The 17,538-nt window shown below is 50.5% G+C and overlaps 1 protein-coding gene across 11 annotated transcripts in view; it reads left to right on the top strand.

The window, feature by feature from the left end:
• KDM2B (lysine demethylase 2B) overlaps positions 1 to 17,538 on the top strand; it is a 158,837-nt gene that overhangs the window by 69,621 nt on the left and 71,678 nt on the right. For all 11 annotated transcript variants that reach the window (XM_017872072.1, XM_017872074.1, XM_017872075.1 and 8 more), the window contains 2 exons: positions 1,536 to 1,662; positions 5,026 to 5,498. In XM_017872072.1, the coding sequence (XP_017727561.1) occupies positions 1,536 to 1,662; positions 5,026 to 5,498 (600 nt within the window). The remainder of the gene's footprint in view (positions 1 to 1,535; positions 1,663 to 5,025; positions 5,499 to 17,538) is intronic.

Consider the following 17,538-nt stretch of genomic DNA (forward strand, 5'->3'; position numbering starts at 1 on the left):
GGGGTGGGGAGTGTGATTGGGGTGGGGAGTGTGAGTAGGGGTTGGGGAGTGATTGGGGTTGGGAAGTATGATTTGGGGACGGTGGGAGAGTGCGATTAGGGGATTGGGGAGTGTGATTAGAGAGGGTGGAGAGTGTGATTGGGGGTTAGGAGAGTGTGAATGAGGGGATGGGGGAGTGCGATTAGGGGAGTGAAGATATTAGGGGCAGGGCAATGTGACTAGAAGGTGGGAGACGGTTATTGTTCACCATCCAATTCCCTGAGTTTGCATAAGATCAGGGAGGGAAGGACGGCTCTCTGGCTCTCCCCCTTGACAAGAGAGCCAAGGAGCAAGGTGTGAGTGTGGGCGTGTAAGACCGTCGTGTGGCCTCTGCAGGAGAGGCCCCGTATGGGTGCCAGGGACCTTGTTCCATCCTTGTGTTGGGGCCATCAGTGACGTTGCTTCCTTCCCATCTTTCGGTGACATCTCACCTGTACGGACCCTGAACTGCCCTCTGTGGAATCTCCCAGGGCTCAGGCCTTTTGACAGTTCTAGTACACAAAGCTGTCTCCACCTTTACTTTCTCTTCTATGATAAACAACCAGCCAGCAACATGGTAAACCCCATCTCTGCAAAAAATACAAAAAACCCCAGCCAGGCGTGGTGGTGCGCGCCTGTAGTCCCAGCTACTCACAGGGCTGAAGCAGGAGGGTCGCTTGAGCCCAGGAGGTCGAGGCTGAGTGAGCCATGACCGTGCCACTGCACTCCAGCCTAGGTGACAGAGTGAGACCCTCGCTGTTTTTATAAAAGGGAGGTGAGACAAAAGGGATCTCCTGCTCCAGACCTGATGTGTCTCCCTCAGCTCAGCATCACGATGGTCTCAGGTCATACCTGGGACCTGTGTCTGAGGGAGCCCTTGTGGCCCTGCAGGCTGGGCAGTGCCAGGTGGGTGTGGGGAGGAGCAGGAGGTAGACCCCTGCAAGGCCCCACCCCGGGAGGTAGGCGAGGCCACACCCTCTCACCCTCATTGGTCCACTGGCCTGGCCTCCCTCCCAAAGAGCAGGAGGGGGCTCCATTACCTGTCTGCAAATGGGTAAGGCTTGGGAGTTGATTTCTGGTTTTTAAGCGGGAGGGAGGAGCAGCAGAATCTGTGCAGGAATTTTCAGAAACAAGTAGGAACCTATGTCTGTAGTAGCTAGGATCAGGCAGCGGCTCCCACCTGCAAGTGCCCACACTCTCTGCAGGCAGCTCAGGGGAGAATTCTGTTTTTCTGCATCTTACAGGAGCACCAAGTGGCCCCTATCCAACCTCCGGGGCGTGCAGCTCAGGGACCTTTGAGATGAGGCGCTCATGCGGGCCTTGTCCTCCGCCTCATTTGTGCATGCTGCCGGCATCCCGCTTCCAGCTCCCCACCATTTCTCCCCCCACCATCCATGCTCTCGCTAAGATGACGACAGTGACCCTCACCCGCAGGGAGCTAGCCCCGCACTTCTCTCCCTCCTTCCCCCTGCGCCCTCTGGAAACTGACCTCTGCCTGCCTGCGTCTTTGTTTTCAGGTGCAGCCCAAATTCCGTTACCCCTTCTACTATGAGATGTGCTGGTATGTCCTGGAGAGATACGTGTACTGTGTGACCCAGCGCTCCCACCTCACTCAGGAATACCAGAGGGAGTCGATGCTTATTGGTGAGTGAACCGGAGGGAGCCCACGGCCTCGGCTGCACAGCTGGGGCAGAAATCATCTCACACTCCCTGTGTTCTGGGGATTCGTTGAATCAGTGTATTGGGCAGAATCCTAGGAACCCCTCAGGGGAAGCCATTCTTGTCAGTTTCCCACCTGGAATACAGAGTCCAAGAAAATGAGCTCGGATCCCCAAAAGAGTCACGTGTGTGGCCTCCAGCCCATGGCTGTGCAGATGCAGGTTGGGGCCGCCCCGGGCTTGGCTGCTAAAACAGAATCACCCCACAGAGCAGAGAATCCTCCTTCTTTTGGCTCTTACTTGGACACCAGCTGATTTTTCCTCCTGCACCCGGAGGTTGGGTTTTTATCTGTGTAAGAGCAGTCCTGTGAGATGCAGCCAGTCCCCGAAAACCCAAGGTCGTCTTTGAGGCAGCAGGAGGGGTGACCAGGGCAGGTGGTGTGGGCCTGGAGGAGCAGAAGAGAGTGTTTGGAGCCGCTGTAGTGCCCTGCCCTGCTGCCAGTGCTTAAAGAGACATCATTCCCTCAACACGACTCTGCCCTTGAATCTTGACTCCCAGACGCCTGCTCTGAAGTTGCATCTGGCTGTGACTGCAAGCCCCGACCAGCAATCTAGAGGAAGAACGTGATTCCTCTCGACTATATCTGAGCTGTTGTCATGCAGGGGTTTTCCTGGATGATGTAGAGTCTGCAGCATCTCAGACACAGCATCTTTTTTTTTTTTTTTTTTTTTTTACCAGGGGATAGAAAGATGAGACTAGTCCATCTCCTTGAGGGTCTGCACAATTTCTCCTGCAGCCTCTAGGATTTTTAGATTCTTTTTTTTCCCCCTTTACAGTAAGCTTCTTCTGTGCCTTCCCTTATGCCCCATCCCTAATGACGTTCAGGGGTTCCAGGCTGGGCGTATGATGGGGAACCAGTGTTTCCTCTGGGGCCATTGCTGGGAAGTCTTTGCCTGTGAGGTCTGTCGCGAGCCTCGTTCCCGCCTAGTGATGTGATAATCGGGGGTTGGAAAGTCCCGAAACCCTACAACCTGCCCTTCTGGAGCTCCCAGCCTGGTAGGAGAGAAGGGAAATGATCCTGAAATAGCGTGAGAGCCGCTATGATCGCAGTAACTCCACGATCCCCCGGGGACAGAGGCTGGGGAGAGCGAGAGGCTTTCTGAGTGTCTGCAGTCCCCAGGCCAGGAAGCCGAGGGTTGGTTCTCTCACTTGGATATGTAGGACAGAAGAAGAACTTTCCATTCACAGGCACAGGAGGAAATCTCGAGGTGGTGCTTGGGTAATCGGTACCCACATCTTCCTTATGTTTTCTTGCCACTGTTTTCCCTCTGACTCTCCCAGTCCATCTGCCAATGAGAAGGGACAACGTGAGGGAGACACTCCCTCCATCCAGAGCTGCTGTGTGCCACTGCCTGTGCCCGGGGTACCTGTGTCCTCCACACCACGGCCTTCCGAGGATGTTTCCTTTGCCTTCCATTTTTAAAACAGCCCTGTTGGGATATAGTTCCTGTATCACACAATTCACCATTGCAAGTGTAGAATCCAGTGGTTTTCAGTCTATTCACAGATACATACAGCCACTGCTGCAGTCAATTTTCACATTTTCATCACCGCGAAAAGAAACCTAGGGCCGGGGCCGGGCGCGGTAGCTCACGCCTGTAATCCCAGCACTTTGGGAGGCTGAGGTGTGTGGATCACTTGAGGTCAGGAGATTGAGACCATCCTGGCTAACAAGGTGAAACCCCGTCTCTACTAAAAAAAAATAAATCCAAATAACAAAAAACTAGCTGGGCGAAGGTGGCAGGCGCCTGTAAGTCCCCAAGCTACTTGGAGGCTGAGGCAGGAGAATGACGTAAACCGGGAGGTCGGAGCTTGCCAGTGAGCATGAGATCCGGCGCCACTGCAACTCCAGGCGGGCCGACAGAGCAAGACTCCATCTCAAAAAAAAAAAAAAAATGAAATTAGGGCCAGGGGGGGGGCACATGCCTGTAATCCCACATACTTGGGAGGCTGAGGCAGGAGAATCGCTTGAACCTGGGAGGTGGAGGTTGCAGTGTGCTGAGATCGTGCCATTGCACTCCAGTCTGGCTGACAAAGTGAGACTCTGTCTCAAAAAAAAAAAAAAAAAAAAAATCCTAGCACTTTGGGAGGCCAAGGCGGGTGGATCCCTGAGGTTAGGAGTTCGAGACCAGCCTGACCAACATGGTGAAACCCCGTCTCTACTAAAAAACACAAAAATTAGCTGGGTGTGGTGGTGCACCTGTAATCCCAGCTACTCGGGAGGCCGAGGCAGGAAAATCCCTTGAACCCAGGAGGTGGAGGTTGCAGTGAACTGAGATCACACCACTACACTCCAGCCTGGGCGACAGAGTGAGACTCTGTCTCAAAAAAAAAAAAGAAAGAAAGAAACCCATACCCTTTAGCTGTTGTCTCTATCTCCCCTCCTCGCTTCTTCCCCAGCCCTAGGCAACTCATCTACTTTCTGTCCCTATAGACGTCTCCTGCCCGGGACATTTCACATGAGTTGAATCATATAATAAATGCTCTCTTAGACTTGTTTTTATTTTATTTTAGTATTATTATTATTATTATTATTTGAGACAGGGCCTTGCTCTGTCGCCCAGGTTGGAGTGCAGTGGCGCATTCATGGCTCACTGCAGCCTCCACCTCCCAGGCTCGAGTGATCCTCCCATCTCAGCCTCCCAAGTAGCTGGGACTACAAGTGCACATCATCACACCCAGCTAATTTGTGTAGTTTTTGTAGAGATGGGGTTTCGCTATGTTTCTCAGGCTGGTCTCAAACTCCTGGGCTCAAGCAATCCACCCACCTAGGCCCCCCAGAGTTTAGGGATTACAGGTGTGAACCACTGCACACAGGCTCGACTTATTTTTAGACATTAAAAAGTAAAGTGCCAGGTACCAGCCTGGGCAGTATAGTGAGACCTCATCTCTACAAATAAAGCTTAAAAAAAACTAGCTGAGTGTGGTGGGCGCCCCAGCAGGAGGATCACTTGAATCCGGGAGGCAGAGGTTGCAACTAGCTGAGATAGTGCCACTACAGTCCAGCCTGGGCGACTGAGTGAGACTGTCTTTACATAAATAAATAAAGTGTCAGTATTCAGAGAGGTGAGGCAACCCGTGTGGGTGTACACAACCGGGAAGGAGCAGGGTAGGGATCTGAACCTGCGTCCAGCATGGCCTTTCCAGAGGCTGGAGGTACTGACCGTTAGGATTGTCAGAGAAGCTGGATCTGTGGAGTAAAGGGGACTTTTGGCGAGTGGAGGTTCCAAAGACCTTGGCAGGGAGTTAGGCATCATCTCTGTCTCTCTTGCGACCCTTCCCCCACAGATGCCCCGAGGAAGCCCAGCATAGACGGCTTCTCTTCGGATTCCTGGCTGGAGATGGAGGAGGAGGCCTGTGATCAGCAGCCTCAGGAGGAGGAGGAGAAGGACGAGGAGGGCGAGGGCAGGGACAGGGCACCCAAACCGCCCACCGATGGCTCCGCTTCACCCACCAGCATGCCTTCTGAGGACCAGGAGGCCCTCGGGAAGAAGCCCAAAGCACCTGCCCTGCGGTTCCTCAAAAGGACTTTGTCTAATGAGTCAGAGGAGAGCGTGAAGTCCACCACGTTGCCCGTAGACTACCCCAAGACCCCCACTGGCTCTCCCGCCACGGAGGTCTCTACTAAATGGACCCATCTCACCGAGTTTGAACTGAAGGGCCTGAAAGCTCTGGTGGAGAAACTGGAATCCCTCCCGGAGAACAAGAAGTGTGTTCCCGAGGGCATCGAGGACCCCCAGGCACTCCTGGAGGGTGTGAAGGTGGGCAGGAGTGGCATCTGGGGCTGGATGGCCGAGGAGGGCTGGGCAGGTCCTGTTCAGTGTGACAGGTGCAGCTCAGCTCATGGTGGCTCTGTGCAGATTGCTCTGAGCATTTGGGCGGGCGCCGGGAGAGGGCTTCTGGGGGCCTCAGTCCACAAAAGCCTATGTGGGGTGTCCAAGCAGAGGTGACCATTAAGAGCTGGAGAGGGTGGGTGTGGTGGCTCACACCTGTAATCCTAACACTTTGGGAGGCTGAAGTGGGCAGATCACTTGAAGTCAGGAGTTCAAGACCAGCCTGGCCAACATGGTGAAACCCTGTCTCTACTTAAAAAAAAAAAAAAAGAAAACTTAGCCAGGCATGGTGGCACATGCCTGTAATCCCAGCTACTTGGGAGGCTGAGGCAGAAGAATTGCTTGAACCTGGGAGGTAGAGGTTGCAGTGAGCTGAGATTGTACCACTGCACTCCAGCCTGGGCAACAGAGCGAGACTGTGTCTCAAAAAAACAAAAGAGCTGTAGAGGACCCCATTTTGGAAGGTCACTCTGTGGCTGACGAGTTTTCTTCTCAGCACTTATTGGAAACCTGAGGCCCCACCAGCAGGTGTGACATGTGCGGCAGTTGCTGTCACCGGGTCTGAGAGACAGACCCCTCCAGCCTTGTCAGGAAGCCTCGCTGTCCTGGGACAGCGTTCTTGGAGCATGCATCAGTTTCACATGAGCAGGCTGTGCATCCCCACAGTCCTTGACATGGCCAACTAATGCGGGCACTATGTAGCTGCGTGCGATTTGGAAGTCTTCATTATGATGTGCGTTTAATGGATGAGGAAGTAGGCTCAGAGAGGGTAAGGGGCATGCCTGAGGTTACAGAGCAGGTGGATGGTGGAGCTGGCATGAGGACTCGGGGGTGACTGCAGAGCTTCTGTGTGTCTGCCACTGCGTAGAACTGCCTCTTGTCTCAGCATTAGTCAGGCTTTTTGGTTGAGGCCTCAGAGGCATTTGGGCGTCCTTCTCCAATGTCTGATGCCCAAGGGAAGCCAGCTAGCTGTCTCCTGGGGTTGGAAACTGAATTTAAGTTTCTTCTTCAGTGACTGTGAAGTACTCAGGATTGGTAGTTCATTTGTTCATTGTATTCACTTAGGAACCCTTGTGTTGGGCCTGGGATATAGATATATTAAGATTCACTGGGTGCGGACCGGTCATGGTGGCTCAGGCCTGTAATCCCAGCACTTTGGGAGGCTGAGGCAGATGGATCATTTGAGGCCAGGAGTTTGAGCCCAGCCTGGCCAACATAGGGAGACCCCATCTCTACAAAAACTAAAAAATTTACCCAGGCATGGTGGCTTGTGCCTGTAGTCCAGCTACTCTGGAGGCTGAGGAGAGAGGATTGCTTGACTCCAGGAGGTCACTGCTGTAGGAAGCCATGGTCTCACCACTGCACTCCAGCCTGGACAACAGAGCAAGACCCTGCCTGAAAAAAACCCAAAACAACCATACTAATCTGAAGAAGAAATGTCTTTCCATGCTTTTGGAAAGCCTTTTTTACTTTATTTATTTATTTTTTTTACTATTGAGACAGACAGGGTGTTACTCTGTTGCACAGGCTGGAATGCAGTGACGCGAGTTTGGCTCGCTGCAGCCTCAACCTCTGAGGCTCAAGTGATCCTCCTGCCTCAGCCTCCTAAGTAGCTGGGACTACAGGTGCATGCCACCATGGTCAGCTAATTTTTTATTTTTTTGTAGAGATGGGGTCTCACCACATTGCCCAGGCTGGTCTCAAACTACTGGGCTCAAGTGATCCTCCCACTTCAGCTTCCGAAGGTGCTGGGATTACAGGCATGAGCCACTGTGCCTGGCCTAGCCTATTTTTGCCTTTAAAAGCATCTTTGTCTCTCTGATCTATTTCTGTGTGGTGTTGCTGGTTCTGGGAACAGATGTCGTCCTAGGGATGAAACTTGACTCCTCCTATCCCTCGCCTCTACCTACCTGATTGGCCTGAGGCTGGACTTACCCTAGACCCTTTGATGATGTAGAGGAGGCCTGGGGTAGGGGTTAGAAAAAATGCAAGCAGCCCAGACGTCGTCCTTCCTCACAGGGGAATCACTGGCAGCTCGTGATAATATGAAATGAGGCATCTCAATGACTTGGTGCTGTTGGGGGTGTTTTTCTAGTACAAACACATTGAAACCTTCCAACAACCCTTTGGAGTACTTTTTTTTTGAGACAGAGTCTTGCTCTGTTGCCCAGGCTGGAGTGCAGTGGCGCAATCTCTGCTCACTGCAACCTCTGCCTCCCGGGTTCAAGCGATTCTCCTGCCTCAGCCTCTCGAGTAGCTGGGATTACAGGTGCCTGCCACCATGCCTGGCTAATTTTATATTTTAGTAGAGACGGGGTTTCACCATGTTGGCCAGGCTGGTCTTGAACTCCTGACCTCATGATCTGCCCCCTCCTCAGCCTCCCAAAGTGTTGGGATTATAGGCGTGAGCCACCGTGCCCAGCCTTGTAGTACTTTGACTATCCCTATTTTACAGATAAGTAAATTGAGGTACAGAGAGGTTAAGTAACTTACTCTAGGGTCTGGTTGCTGTTCAGTGGGAGAGTCTACGCGCCATTCTTGGTGGCTGTAGAAAAAGTGATTTTCTTCTTCTCAAGAGGCAATCCCAAATTTAGGGAGAAGATATTGAGGTGATTGTGTGGGTTTTATTTACAAATCATGCAACCTGGGATGAAAGCTGCAAATCTGCAGCCCCTGGGCAAACCCAGCCTCCGGGCATTGCATCTGGCCTGCACAGGATTAAATGGATTTTTGTAATTAGTTCCCAACGTTAAACAAATCTGGAGCCTCTTATAAAATATCCTGGCTTGGCCAGGCATGGTGGCTCACGCCTGTAATTGCAGCACTTTGGCAGGCCAAGGTGGGCGGATCAGTTGAGGTCAGGAGTTTGAGACCAGCCTGGCCAACATGGTGAAACCCTGTCTCTACCAAAAAAATACAAAAATTAGCTGGGGTGTGGTGGCACACACCTGTAATCCCAGCTACTAGGGAGGCTGGGGTGGGAGAATCACTTGAACCTAGGAGGCAGGGGTTGCAGTGAGCCGAGATTGCACCACTGCACTCCAGCCTGGGCAACACAGTGAGACTCTGTCTCTAAAGAAATAAATAAAAATGAAATATCCTAGGTCTCCTGGCTCATGTTCCTGAACGGCTACAATCAGCAGGAAGTAATTAGCAGCAGACCCCATATGCTCCAGTCCCTACCACTGAACTCCCCTCTGCCTCCCTGAGTGTCACTAGTTTTTCTTTTTTTTTCTTTTTTTTGAGACAGAGTCTTGCTCTGTCGCCCAGGCTGAAGTGCAGTGACGTGATCTCGGTTCACTGCAACCTCTGCCTCCTGGGTTCAAGGGATTGTCCTACCCCTGCCTCCTGAGTAGCTGGGGCCATAGGCATGCTACCATACCTGGCTAATTGTTCTGTAATTTTTGTAGAGATGGGGTCTCCCATGTTGCCCAGGCTGTCTTTTTCATATAACCTAGTCACTTAGCTCGTTTATTGAACTTACCTGTCTTTAGAGATGTTTAGTTGAGCCTTGTCTAATGAGGCTGTTTTCAGGCTGAAGAGCTTGTTAATTAGGTGGGCAGGCCTCCTGAGGGTCCCGTGAACACTGGGGCCGCTGCTAGTGTCTCTAAATGTCGTGTGGTCAGGTGCTTGCCGGGGGCCGTGGGTGCTGTCACCTCATCCAGAGCAGGAGAGTTTCTGATTGGTTTGACAGGCATCAGCCCTTCACTCTCCCTGGAGACCCAGAAAAGATTTTGAGGCCTAGTGCAGTGGCTTATACCTGTAATCTTAACATTTTAGAAGGCCGATCACATGAGCCCAGGACTTTGAGACCAGTCTGGGCAACATAGTGAGACCCCATCTGTACAAAAACAAAAGTTAGCCAGGTGTGGTGGTGCACGCCTGAGGCAGGAGGATCACTTGAGCCCAGGAGTTCCAGGCTGCAGTGAGCCGAGTGTGCCACTGCACTCCAGCCTGGGAGACAGAACAAGACCCTGTCTCAAAAAAATAAAAAAACAAACAAACAAACCCGATTTTGAACCCAGTACTGACTTTCAGGTTGGGAGTGCTGCCACAGAGGTGGCCACCTGTTCTCCCCAGCTGTACGCTCCGTTTCCTTGTTCTCGCTTTTCTGTTGTTGGGGGATTCTTTTGCTTTGGCCAAGAAATAAAAAACAGCTCAGGAATATGGGTCTGAGACAATTCAAAGCTGATGCCCAGCTCCCCCACTGCCATTGAGGGATTCATGTTTCTGGGCTGTGGTGGTTTCTGCTTGATGACTGACCTGCTAGGATCTTTGGCTTGTGTTCCAGGAAGAGGGGCTCTCTCCTGGGACCTCAGAGGCTGCTGCTTGTGGTGGCTCAGGGTGACTAGTGCCCTTGTGATTGGAGTCAGCTCCCAGTTCAACTCCGTCCCTAGACGGCTAGGCTTTGGCTTATACTAAAAACCAGTTGTTCTTTCATTTGTGTGATTTTGTTGTTTTTACATTTTGAGACAGTCTTACTCTGTCACCAAAGCTAGAGTGCAGTGGCATGATCACAGCTCATTGCAGCCTCGACCTCCTGGGCTTAGATGGTCCTCCCACCTCAGCCTCTCCTGTATCTGGGACTATAGGTGTGCATGACCACGTCTGGCTAATTTTTATATTTTTTGTAGAGACGGAGGTCTCACTGTGTTGTCCAGTCTCATCTTGAACCCCTGGGCTCAGGTGGTTGGACAGCCTTGTGTGACGTATGTTTTAAATTGTGGTAAGACACACATTGCAAAACTTACCATTTTAACCATGTTAAAGTGTCCAAATCAGTGGCCTTAGGTACAGTCACAATTTTGGCTGTTTTTTTTTTGTTTGTTTTGTTTTGTTTTTCTTTTTTGAGACACAGCCTCACTCTGTTGCCCAGGCTGGAGTGCAGTGGTATGATCTCAGCTTACTGCAACCTCTGCCTCCTGGATTCAAATGATTCTCATGCCTCAGCCTCCCGAGTAGCTGGAATTACAGGCATGTGCCATCACACCTGGCTAATTTTTATATTTTTAGTAGAGATGGGGTTTCATTATATTGGCCACGCTGGTCTTCAACTCTTGGCCTCAGGTAATCATCTTGGCTTGGCCTCCCGAAGTGCTGGGATTGCAGGCATGAGCCACTGTGCCCGGCCAACAATTCTCAATCGTGTGCAACCACTACCACTATCTTATTCCAGAACCTTTTTATCACTGCAGACAATCCCGTACCTAAGAGCTGCCACGTCCCATACCCTCTTCACTGCGAATCTGCTTTCTGTCCTGTGGATTTACTTATTCTAGATATTTCATTGTAATGTAGGTTTTGGTTTGTTTTTGAGATGAGGGTGTCACTCTGTCACCGAGCCTGGAGTACAGTGGCACAGTCATAGCTTACTGCAGCTTCAACCCCCGAGGCTCAAGCAATCCTCCCATCTCAGCCTCCTAAGTAGCTGGGACTACAGGCATATGCCACTACTCCCAGCTAATTTTTTAATTATTTGTAGAGACTACGTCTTGCTATGTTGCTTATGCCTATAATGCCAGCACTTTGGGAGACTGAGGCAGGAGGATTGGTTGAGCTCAGGAGTTTGAGACCGACTTTGGCAACATAACAAGATCCTATCTCTATAAAAAAATAAAAAATTAGCCAGGTATAGTGGCGTGCACCTCTACCTGGGAGACTGTATAGTGTTAGAGGGCTGAGGCAGGAGGATCATTTGAGCCCAGGAGGTGGAGGCTACAGTGAGCTGTGACAAATGAGAAATAAATAAAGTCACTTACTGTGATGGAGGTGCCAAGATACTGGCCTGTATGAGATGGGAAGGACAAGAACTCAGGACGCAGGAGACCCTGGAGTTCAAGTTTGGTTTCTGCTCTGAGCTACTCGCTGTGTGGCCTCGGGCAAGCCAGTCCACTTTTCTGTTTACCTGTATGTAAAATGAGGATGTGCTTTGTCCTCCTGGGGACCAGATTCTGTGATTCTTTGGCCATTCTGAAACGCTTACCCTTCAGTGAAACTGCAGTGTCCTCACTGTGATAAGGGCATAACAGCGGAGACCTATGTCATTGAATTACTTTAAGGAACAATGAAGCCATGAACATAGGTTGCAGCCAAAGGTGAGTCAGACTGGCTTTGGCCAGCTACCCACACTTCCCCTGCCCTTTCTCTTTCCTTCCCCTTCTCACCTCTCAGCAGCCCCTCATACCCCTCCAAGTTAAAGATTGCTGCTTAGGCTCGGCACAGTGACTCACATCTGTAGTCCCAGCCCTTTGGGAGGCCAAAGTGGGAGGGTGGCTGGAGCTCAGGAGTTTGAGGCCACCCTGGGCAACATAGTGAGACCCCGACTCTACAAAAACAAAACAAAACAAAAGGAACAAAAAATTAGCCAGGTGTAGTGGCATGCGCCTGTGGCCCCAGCTACTTGAAAGTCTGATGCAGGAGGATTTACTGAGCCTAGGAGTTTGAGGCTGCAGTGAGCTGTGATCACACTCCAGCCCTGGTGACAGAGTGAGACCCTGTCTCAGCTCACTGCAACCTTCACCTCCCAGGTTCAAGTGATTCTCCTGCCTCAGACTCCCAAGTAGCTGGGATTACAGGCATGTGCCACCACGCCCAGCTAATTCTTGTATTTTAGTAGAGGCAGGGTTTCGCCATGTTGGCCAGGCTAGTCTTGAACTCCTGGCCTCAAGCGATCTGCCTTTCTCGGCCTCCCAAAGTGCTGGGATTACAGGTGTGAACCACTGTGTGGCCAGGTGTTCTTTGAAGACCAAAAGTTCTGCATCAGACCGAAATCCCTGTGCCATCTGTTAACCAAGCTGAATGCTCTTGGGGAGTGCAGTACTTGGAATACAGCGTCGTGGTCATGAGGACTCAGTGAGGTGACACCTTTAGCACAGGGCCTTTAATAACTCAGCAAACTAGAGCCAAAAATTTCAGACATCATAGAATGAAAACAGGCTGGTGCAGGGTCAAATGTGCCAGCCTGTGAAACCCATGACTGTGGAAGGTGTTCACAGCTTTTTTCTCTTGGGGTTGTCAGTTCCCACCTGGAATGCATCTGCTTGTTGACGCGGCCTCTCCTGGGTCTTACTGACTTGTGAACAGTGAGGTGTAAAGCCCAGATGACCAGCGTGGTTGGCTTTTAAAAATCATCACACTCTTGGCTAGGCACGGTGGCTCACGCCTATAATCTCAGCACTTTGGGAGGCCAATGTGGGCAGATCAGGAGGTCAGGAGTTCAAGACCAGCCTGGTCAACATGGTGAAACCCCGTCTCTACTAAAAATATAAAAAAATTAGGTAGGCGTGGTGGTGCGCACCTGTTATCCCAGTTACTCTGGAGGCTGAGACAGGAGAATCACTTGAACCTGGGAGGCGGAGGTTGCAGTGAGCTGAGTTCGTGCCACTGCACTCCAGCCTGGGCGACAGAGCAAGACTCTGTCTCCAAAAAATAAATAAATAAATAAAATAAAAAACCCAGTATGTTATTTAATAGTCCTGGGGGTCAGAAGTCAGAACTAAAAGAGTCAGCAGGGCTGTGCTTGCTCCAAAGTCTCTAGAAGAGAATCCTTCCGGGCCTCCTCCAGTTTCTGGCAGCTTCTGGTGTTCCCTGGCTGTGGCTGCATCACTCCAGTCTCTGCCTTCATTTTCTTGTGGATTTCTTCTTTGTGTCTCTGTCCAGATCTCTCTTATCATAAAGACACTAGACATTGGATTTAGGGTCTACCCTAAATTCAGGATTATTTCACCTTGAAAAAAAAATTTTTTTTTGAGACGGAATCTTGCTGTTGCCCAGGCTGGAGTTCAATGGTGTGATATCGCCTCACCACAACCCCTGTTTTCCTGGGTTCAAGCAATTCTCCGGCCTCATCCTCCTGAGTAGCTGGGACTACGGGCATGTGCCACCATGCCTGGCTAACTTTCGTATTTTCAGTAGAGACAAACTCTCACCATGTTGGCCAGGCTGGTCTCGAACTCCTGGCCTCAAGTGATCCGCCCTCCTCGGCCTTCCAAAGTGCTGGGATTACAGGTGGGAGCCACGGTGCCCGACCTGAACACATATTTTTTGGGACACAATTCAAGCTACTTCAGCTGGGTTTTCACAGACGGTTGGGCTGAGATGGAGGGAGGGTACTTAAGAGACCCCAGGTACATTGGCGCCTGGCGGGTCTCTTTCCCCGTAGAAGGGGTCACCCCGAGGATGCTGGTTCCCCAGAGCAGGAGTTCCCCAAGCCGCACCTCCCTTGTCGGCCGTTGGATGGCGATTCTTCCCTAATGCCTGCCTTAATTTCACAGTGGGCTATTTTTAGTCACGGCATGGAGGGAGTTTGTGATTATTAAAGCCCCAGCCTAGGGAGCAGTGGGACCCGAATCCGTTGTTAACTAATTAAACTCTTTGAGACAAGTTGGCATAAGGGGCCGCCCAGGCCCAGCCATCCCTTATCTGTGGTTATCTCGTGAGGTCCAGTATGGGGCAGTTTCCAGCAGAAAGGGGCCCCAAGGCTTGATGTTTCTTTTTCTTTTCTTTTTTTTTTTTTTTTTTGAGACGGAGTCGTCTTGCTCTGTCGCCCAGGCTGGAGTGCAGTGGCCGGATCTCGGCTCACTGCAAGCTCCGCCTCCCGGGTTCCCGCCATTCTCCTGCCTCAGCCTCCCGAGTAGCTGGGACTGCAGGCGCCCGCCACCTCGCCCGGCTAGTTTTGTGTGTGTGTGTGTGTGTTTTTTTTAGTAGAGACGGGGTTTCACCGGTTAGTCAGGATGGTCTCGATCTCCTGACCTCGTGATCCGCCCGTCTCGGCCTCTCAAAGTGCTGGGATTACAGGCTTGAGCCACCGCGTCCGGCCGGCTTGATCTTTCTCTTCCAAAGCCTGCCCTGGACTTTCGGAGGGGAGCGGCGTGTAGGGTGTAACCCTTAGGGGTCTGAGCTGGTGAGGGCACCCAGCCTTCCTTGTATCTGTGCTTCCGAGAGCCCCAGGGAGTGTATAAATTCAAGCAGGGCCTAGGGAAGCCAGTGACATGATTCCCTCCAGCACAACCTATTTCTCAGAGATGAAATCTCCAATTAGAATAATCTTCTTTTCCCGCAGCCTGTCATACACAAATGAAAATTCTTCCCTGAGGGACAGAGCCCAGGGCGCCCCCTGGTGGCCGCAGGGGTCCACACACAGAGGGAAACGGGAGGTATGAGTGTGAGATCCTGGGCTCAGGGCACTTGGGGAAAATTCTTTTTATTTTTAATTATTATTAAGTAATTAATTATTGTTTTTTTGAGTTGGAGTCTCATTCTGTCACCCAGGCCAGAGTGCAGTGGTGCGATCTTGGCTCATTGTAACTTCTGCCTCCTGGGTTCAAGTGATTCTCCTGCCTCAGTCTCCCGAGCAGCTGAGACCACAGACATGTGCTACCACGCCTGGCTAATTTTTTTGTACTTTTAATAGAGACGGGGTTTCATCATGTTGGCCAGGCTGGTCTCGAACTCCTGACCTCAGGTGATTTGCCCACCTTGACCTCTCAAAGTGCTGGGATTACAGGCGTGAGGCACCGCACGTGGCCATTATTATTATTTAGAGACGGAATCTCCCTCTTTCTTCCAGGTTGGAGTGTAGTTGTGTGATCATAGCTCACTGCAGCCTCAAACTCCTGGGCTCAAGCAATCCTCCCACCTCAATCTCCCCAAGAAGCTAGGACTACAGGTACATACTACCATGCCCAGCTACGTTTTAAAGTTTTTTTGTAGAGATGGGGTCTTGCTATGTTGCTCAGGCTTACAAATAAGAATTGTAATTTTAAAAAGTATTGGCAGGGCACGGTGGCTCACGAGTGTAATCCCAGCACTTTGGGAGGCCGAGGTAGGTGGATCGCCTGAGGTCAGGAGTTCAAGACCAGCCTGGCCAACATGGTGAAACCTGTCTCTACTGGAAAAAAAAAAAAAAAAAAAACCCAACAAAAATTAGCTGGGCATGGTGGTGTGTGCCTGTAATCCCAGCTTCCCAGGAGGCTGAGGCAGGGAATCTGTGGAACTGGGGAGGCAGAGGTTGCAGTGAGCCAAGATCACGCCACTGCACTCTAGCCCGGGCAACAGAGCAAGACTCTGTCTCAAAAAAAAAAAATTATCGACTGGGTGTGGTGGCTCACACACCTGTAATCGCAGCACTTTAGGAGTCCAGAGGATCAGCTGACCGCAGGAATTTGAGACCAGCCTGGGCAACATAGCAAGAACCTATCTCTACTAAAAAATTAAAAAATTAGTTGGGCATGGTGGTGCTTTCTTGTCCCAGCTACTTGGGAGGCTGAGGTGGGAGAATTGCTCGAGCCCAGGAGTTCGAGGCTGTGGTGAGCTGTGATCACGCTGCAGCACTCAAGCCTGGGCAACTCTCTGTTTTTTTGAAACAGAGTCTTTAAAATATATTATTTATTGTTATTAATTTATTAATTATGTCTAGTACTTAGAACTGCAGTAATAACTTTTTATAACTAATCTCTCTCTAAAGAGGCCTCTACCTCAGGGCTTGTGAGTTAGAATCCAATCTGATATTGAAGTGACAAGAAATGGTAAGACATTTAAGAAGGAAACTCAAAACAAAGGGGGGTGGGCATTACTTTCAGTCATATGCAGAGCCATGTTTGCGAGTTGGTGGTCCATGGGCCAAACCAGCACACGGATGTGTCACTCACAGTGGGTTTTTTTTTTTAAGTTTTAGTTAGTTGCTAACATTTAAAAATGCAGAGATTTCAAATAAAACTCTGCATCTTTGATATCTTCTGAAAAAGTAAAGATCTAGTGGGCCTTTCATGCCCATAGGAGGTAAGCTGGAGATGGGTAGCATTCCCCCTTTTTAAATGGGCCATGTGTTCTCTAGTTTGTCACAGACCTCACCATTCCCTATTGTCCCAGTCTGGTTACATCTTGAATTTGTTACCCAATCCTAAAGTTTGGGATTGGAGTAAGTGGCTGAAATGCCCTGTGGAAATGACGGTCTTCTCCCCCAGCCATTTGGGACCCACATGCAAGGGGAAATGGGAAGTCTCTGGCTCAACCTGGAGCATATTTCTGGAAAGCTTGTTTGTTCTTACTGATTTTTTAGAGAGAGGAAAACATTTATTTATTTATTTTGAGACAAAGTCTCACTCTGTTTCTCAGATTGGAGTGCAGTGGCACGGTCTCGGCCCACTACGACCTCCGCCTCTTGGATTCAAGTGATCCTCCTGCCTCAGCCTCCCAGGTAGCTGGGACCACAGGCACACACCACCACATCTAGCTAATTTTTGTAGTTTTAATAGTGATGGGGTGTCTCCGTGTTGCTCAGGCTGGTCTAACTCCTGGCCTCAAGTGATCCACCTGCCTTGGCCTCCTGAAGTGCTGAGATTACAGGCCTGAGCCACTGCACCTGGCTGGAAACATTATTATTAGAAAAAATCAGCACTGATGCTTGTGGAAGAGGGTGCAAAATTCCTATGGATTATTTTTTATTTTCATTTTTATTTTTTTTGAGACGGAGTCTTGCTTTGTTGCCCAGTCTGGAATGCAAAGGCATGATCTCAGCTCACCACAACCTCCACCTCCCGGGTTCAAGCGATTCTTATGCCTCAGCCTTCCAAGTAGCTGGGATTACAGGCATGTGCCACCACGCCAGGCTGATTTTGTACTTTTAGTAGAGACAGGGTTTCTCCATCTTGGTGAGGCTGGTCTCAAACTCCTGATCTCAGGTGATCTGCGTCGGCCTCCCAAAGTGCTGGGATTACAGGCTTGAGCCACTGCACCTGGCCTCATATGGATTATTAAAAGAAATAATGAAATGAGAATCCTTTGCCCTAGTACCCCCTCCTATTCTATTCCATTCCATTCCATTCTGTATTTTATTTTATTTTTTGAGATAGAGTCTCACTCTATTGCCCAGGTTGGAGTGCAGTGGCATGATCTCGGCTCATTGCAACCTCTGCCTCCCGGGTTCAAGCGATTCTTCTGCTTCAGCCTCCTGAGTAGCTGGGATTAC

Source organism: Rhinopithecus bieti, unplaced genomic scaffold (genome assembly GCF_001698545.2).
Source record: "Rhinopithecus bieti isolate Rb0 unplaced genomic scaffold, ASM169854v2 scaffold_6776, whole genome shotgun sequence".
Taxonomy (NCBI): domain Eukaryota; kingdom Metazoa; phylum Chordata; class Mammalia; order Primates; family Cercopithecidae; genus Rhinopithecus; species Rhinopithecus bieti.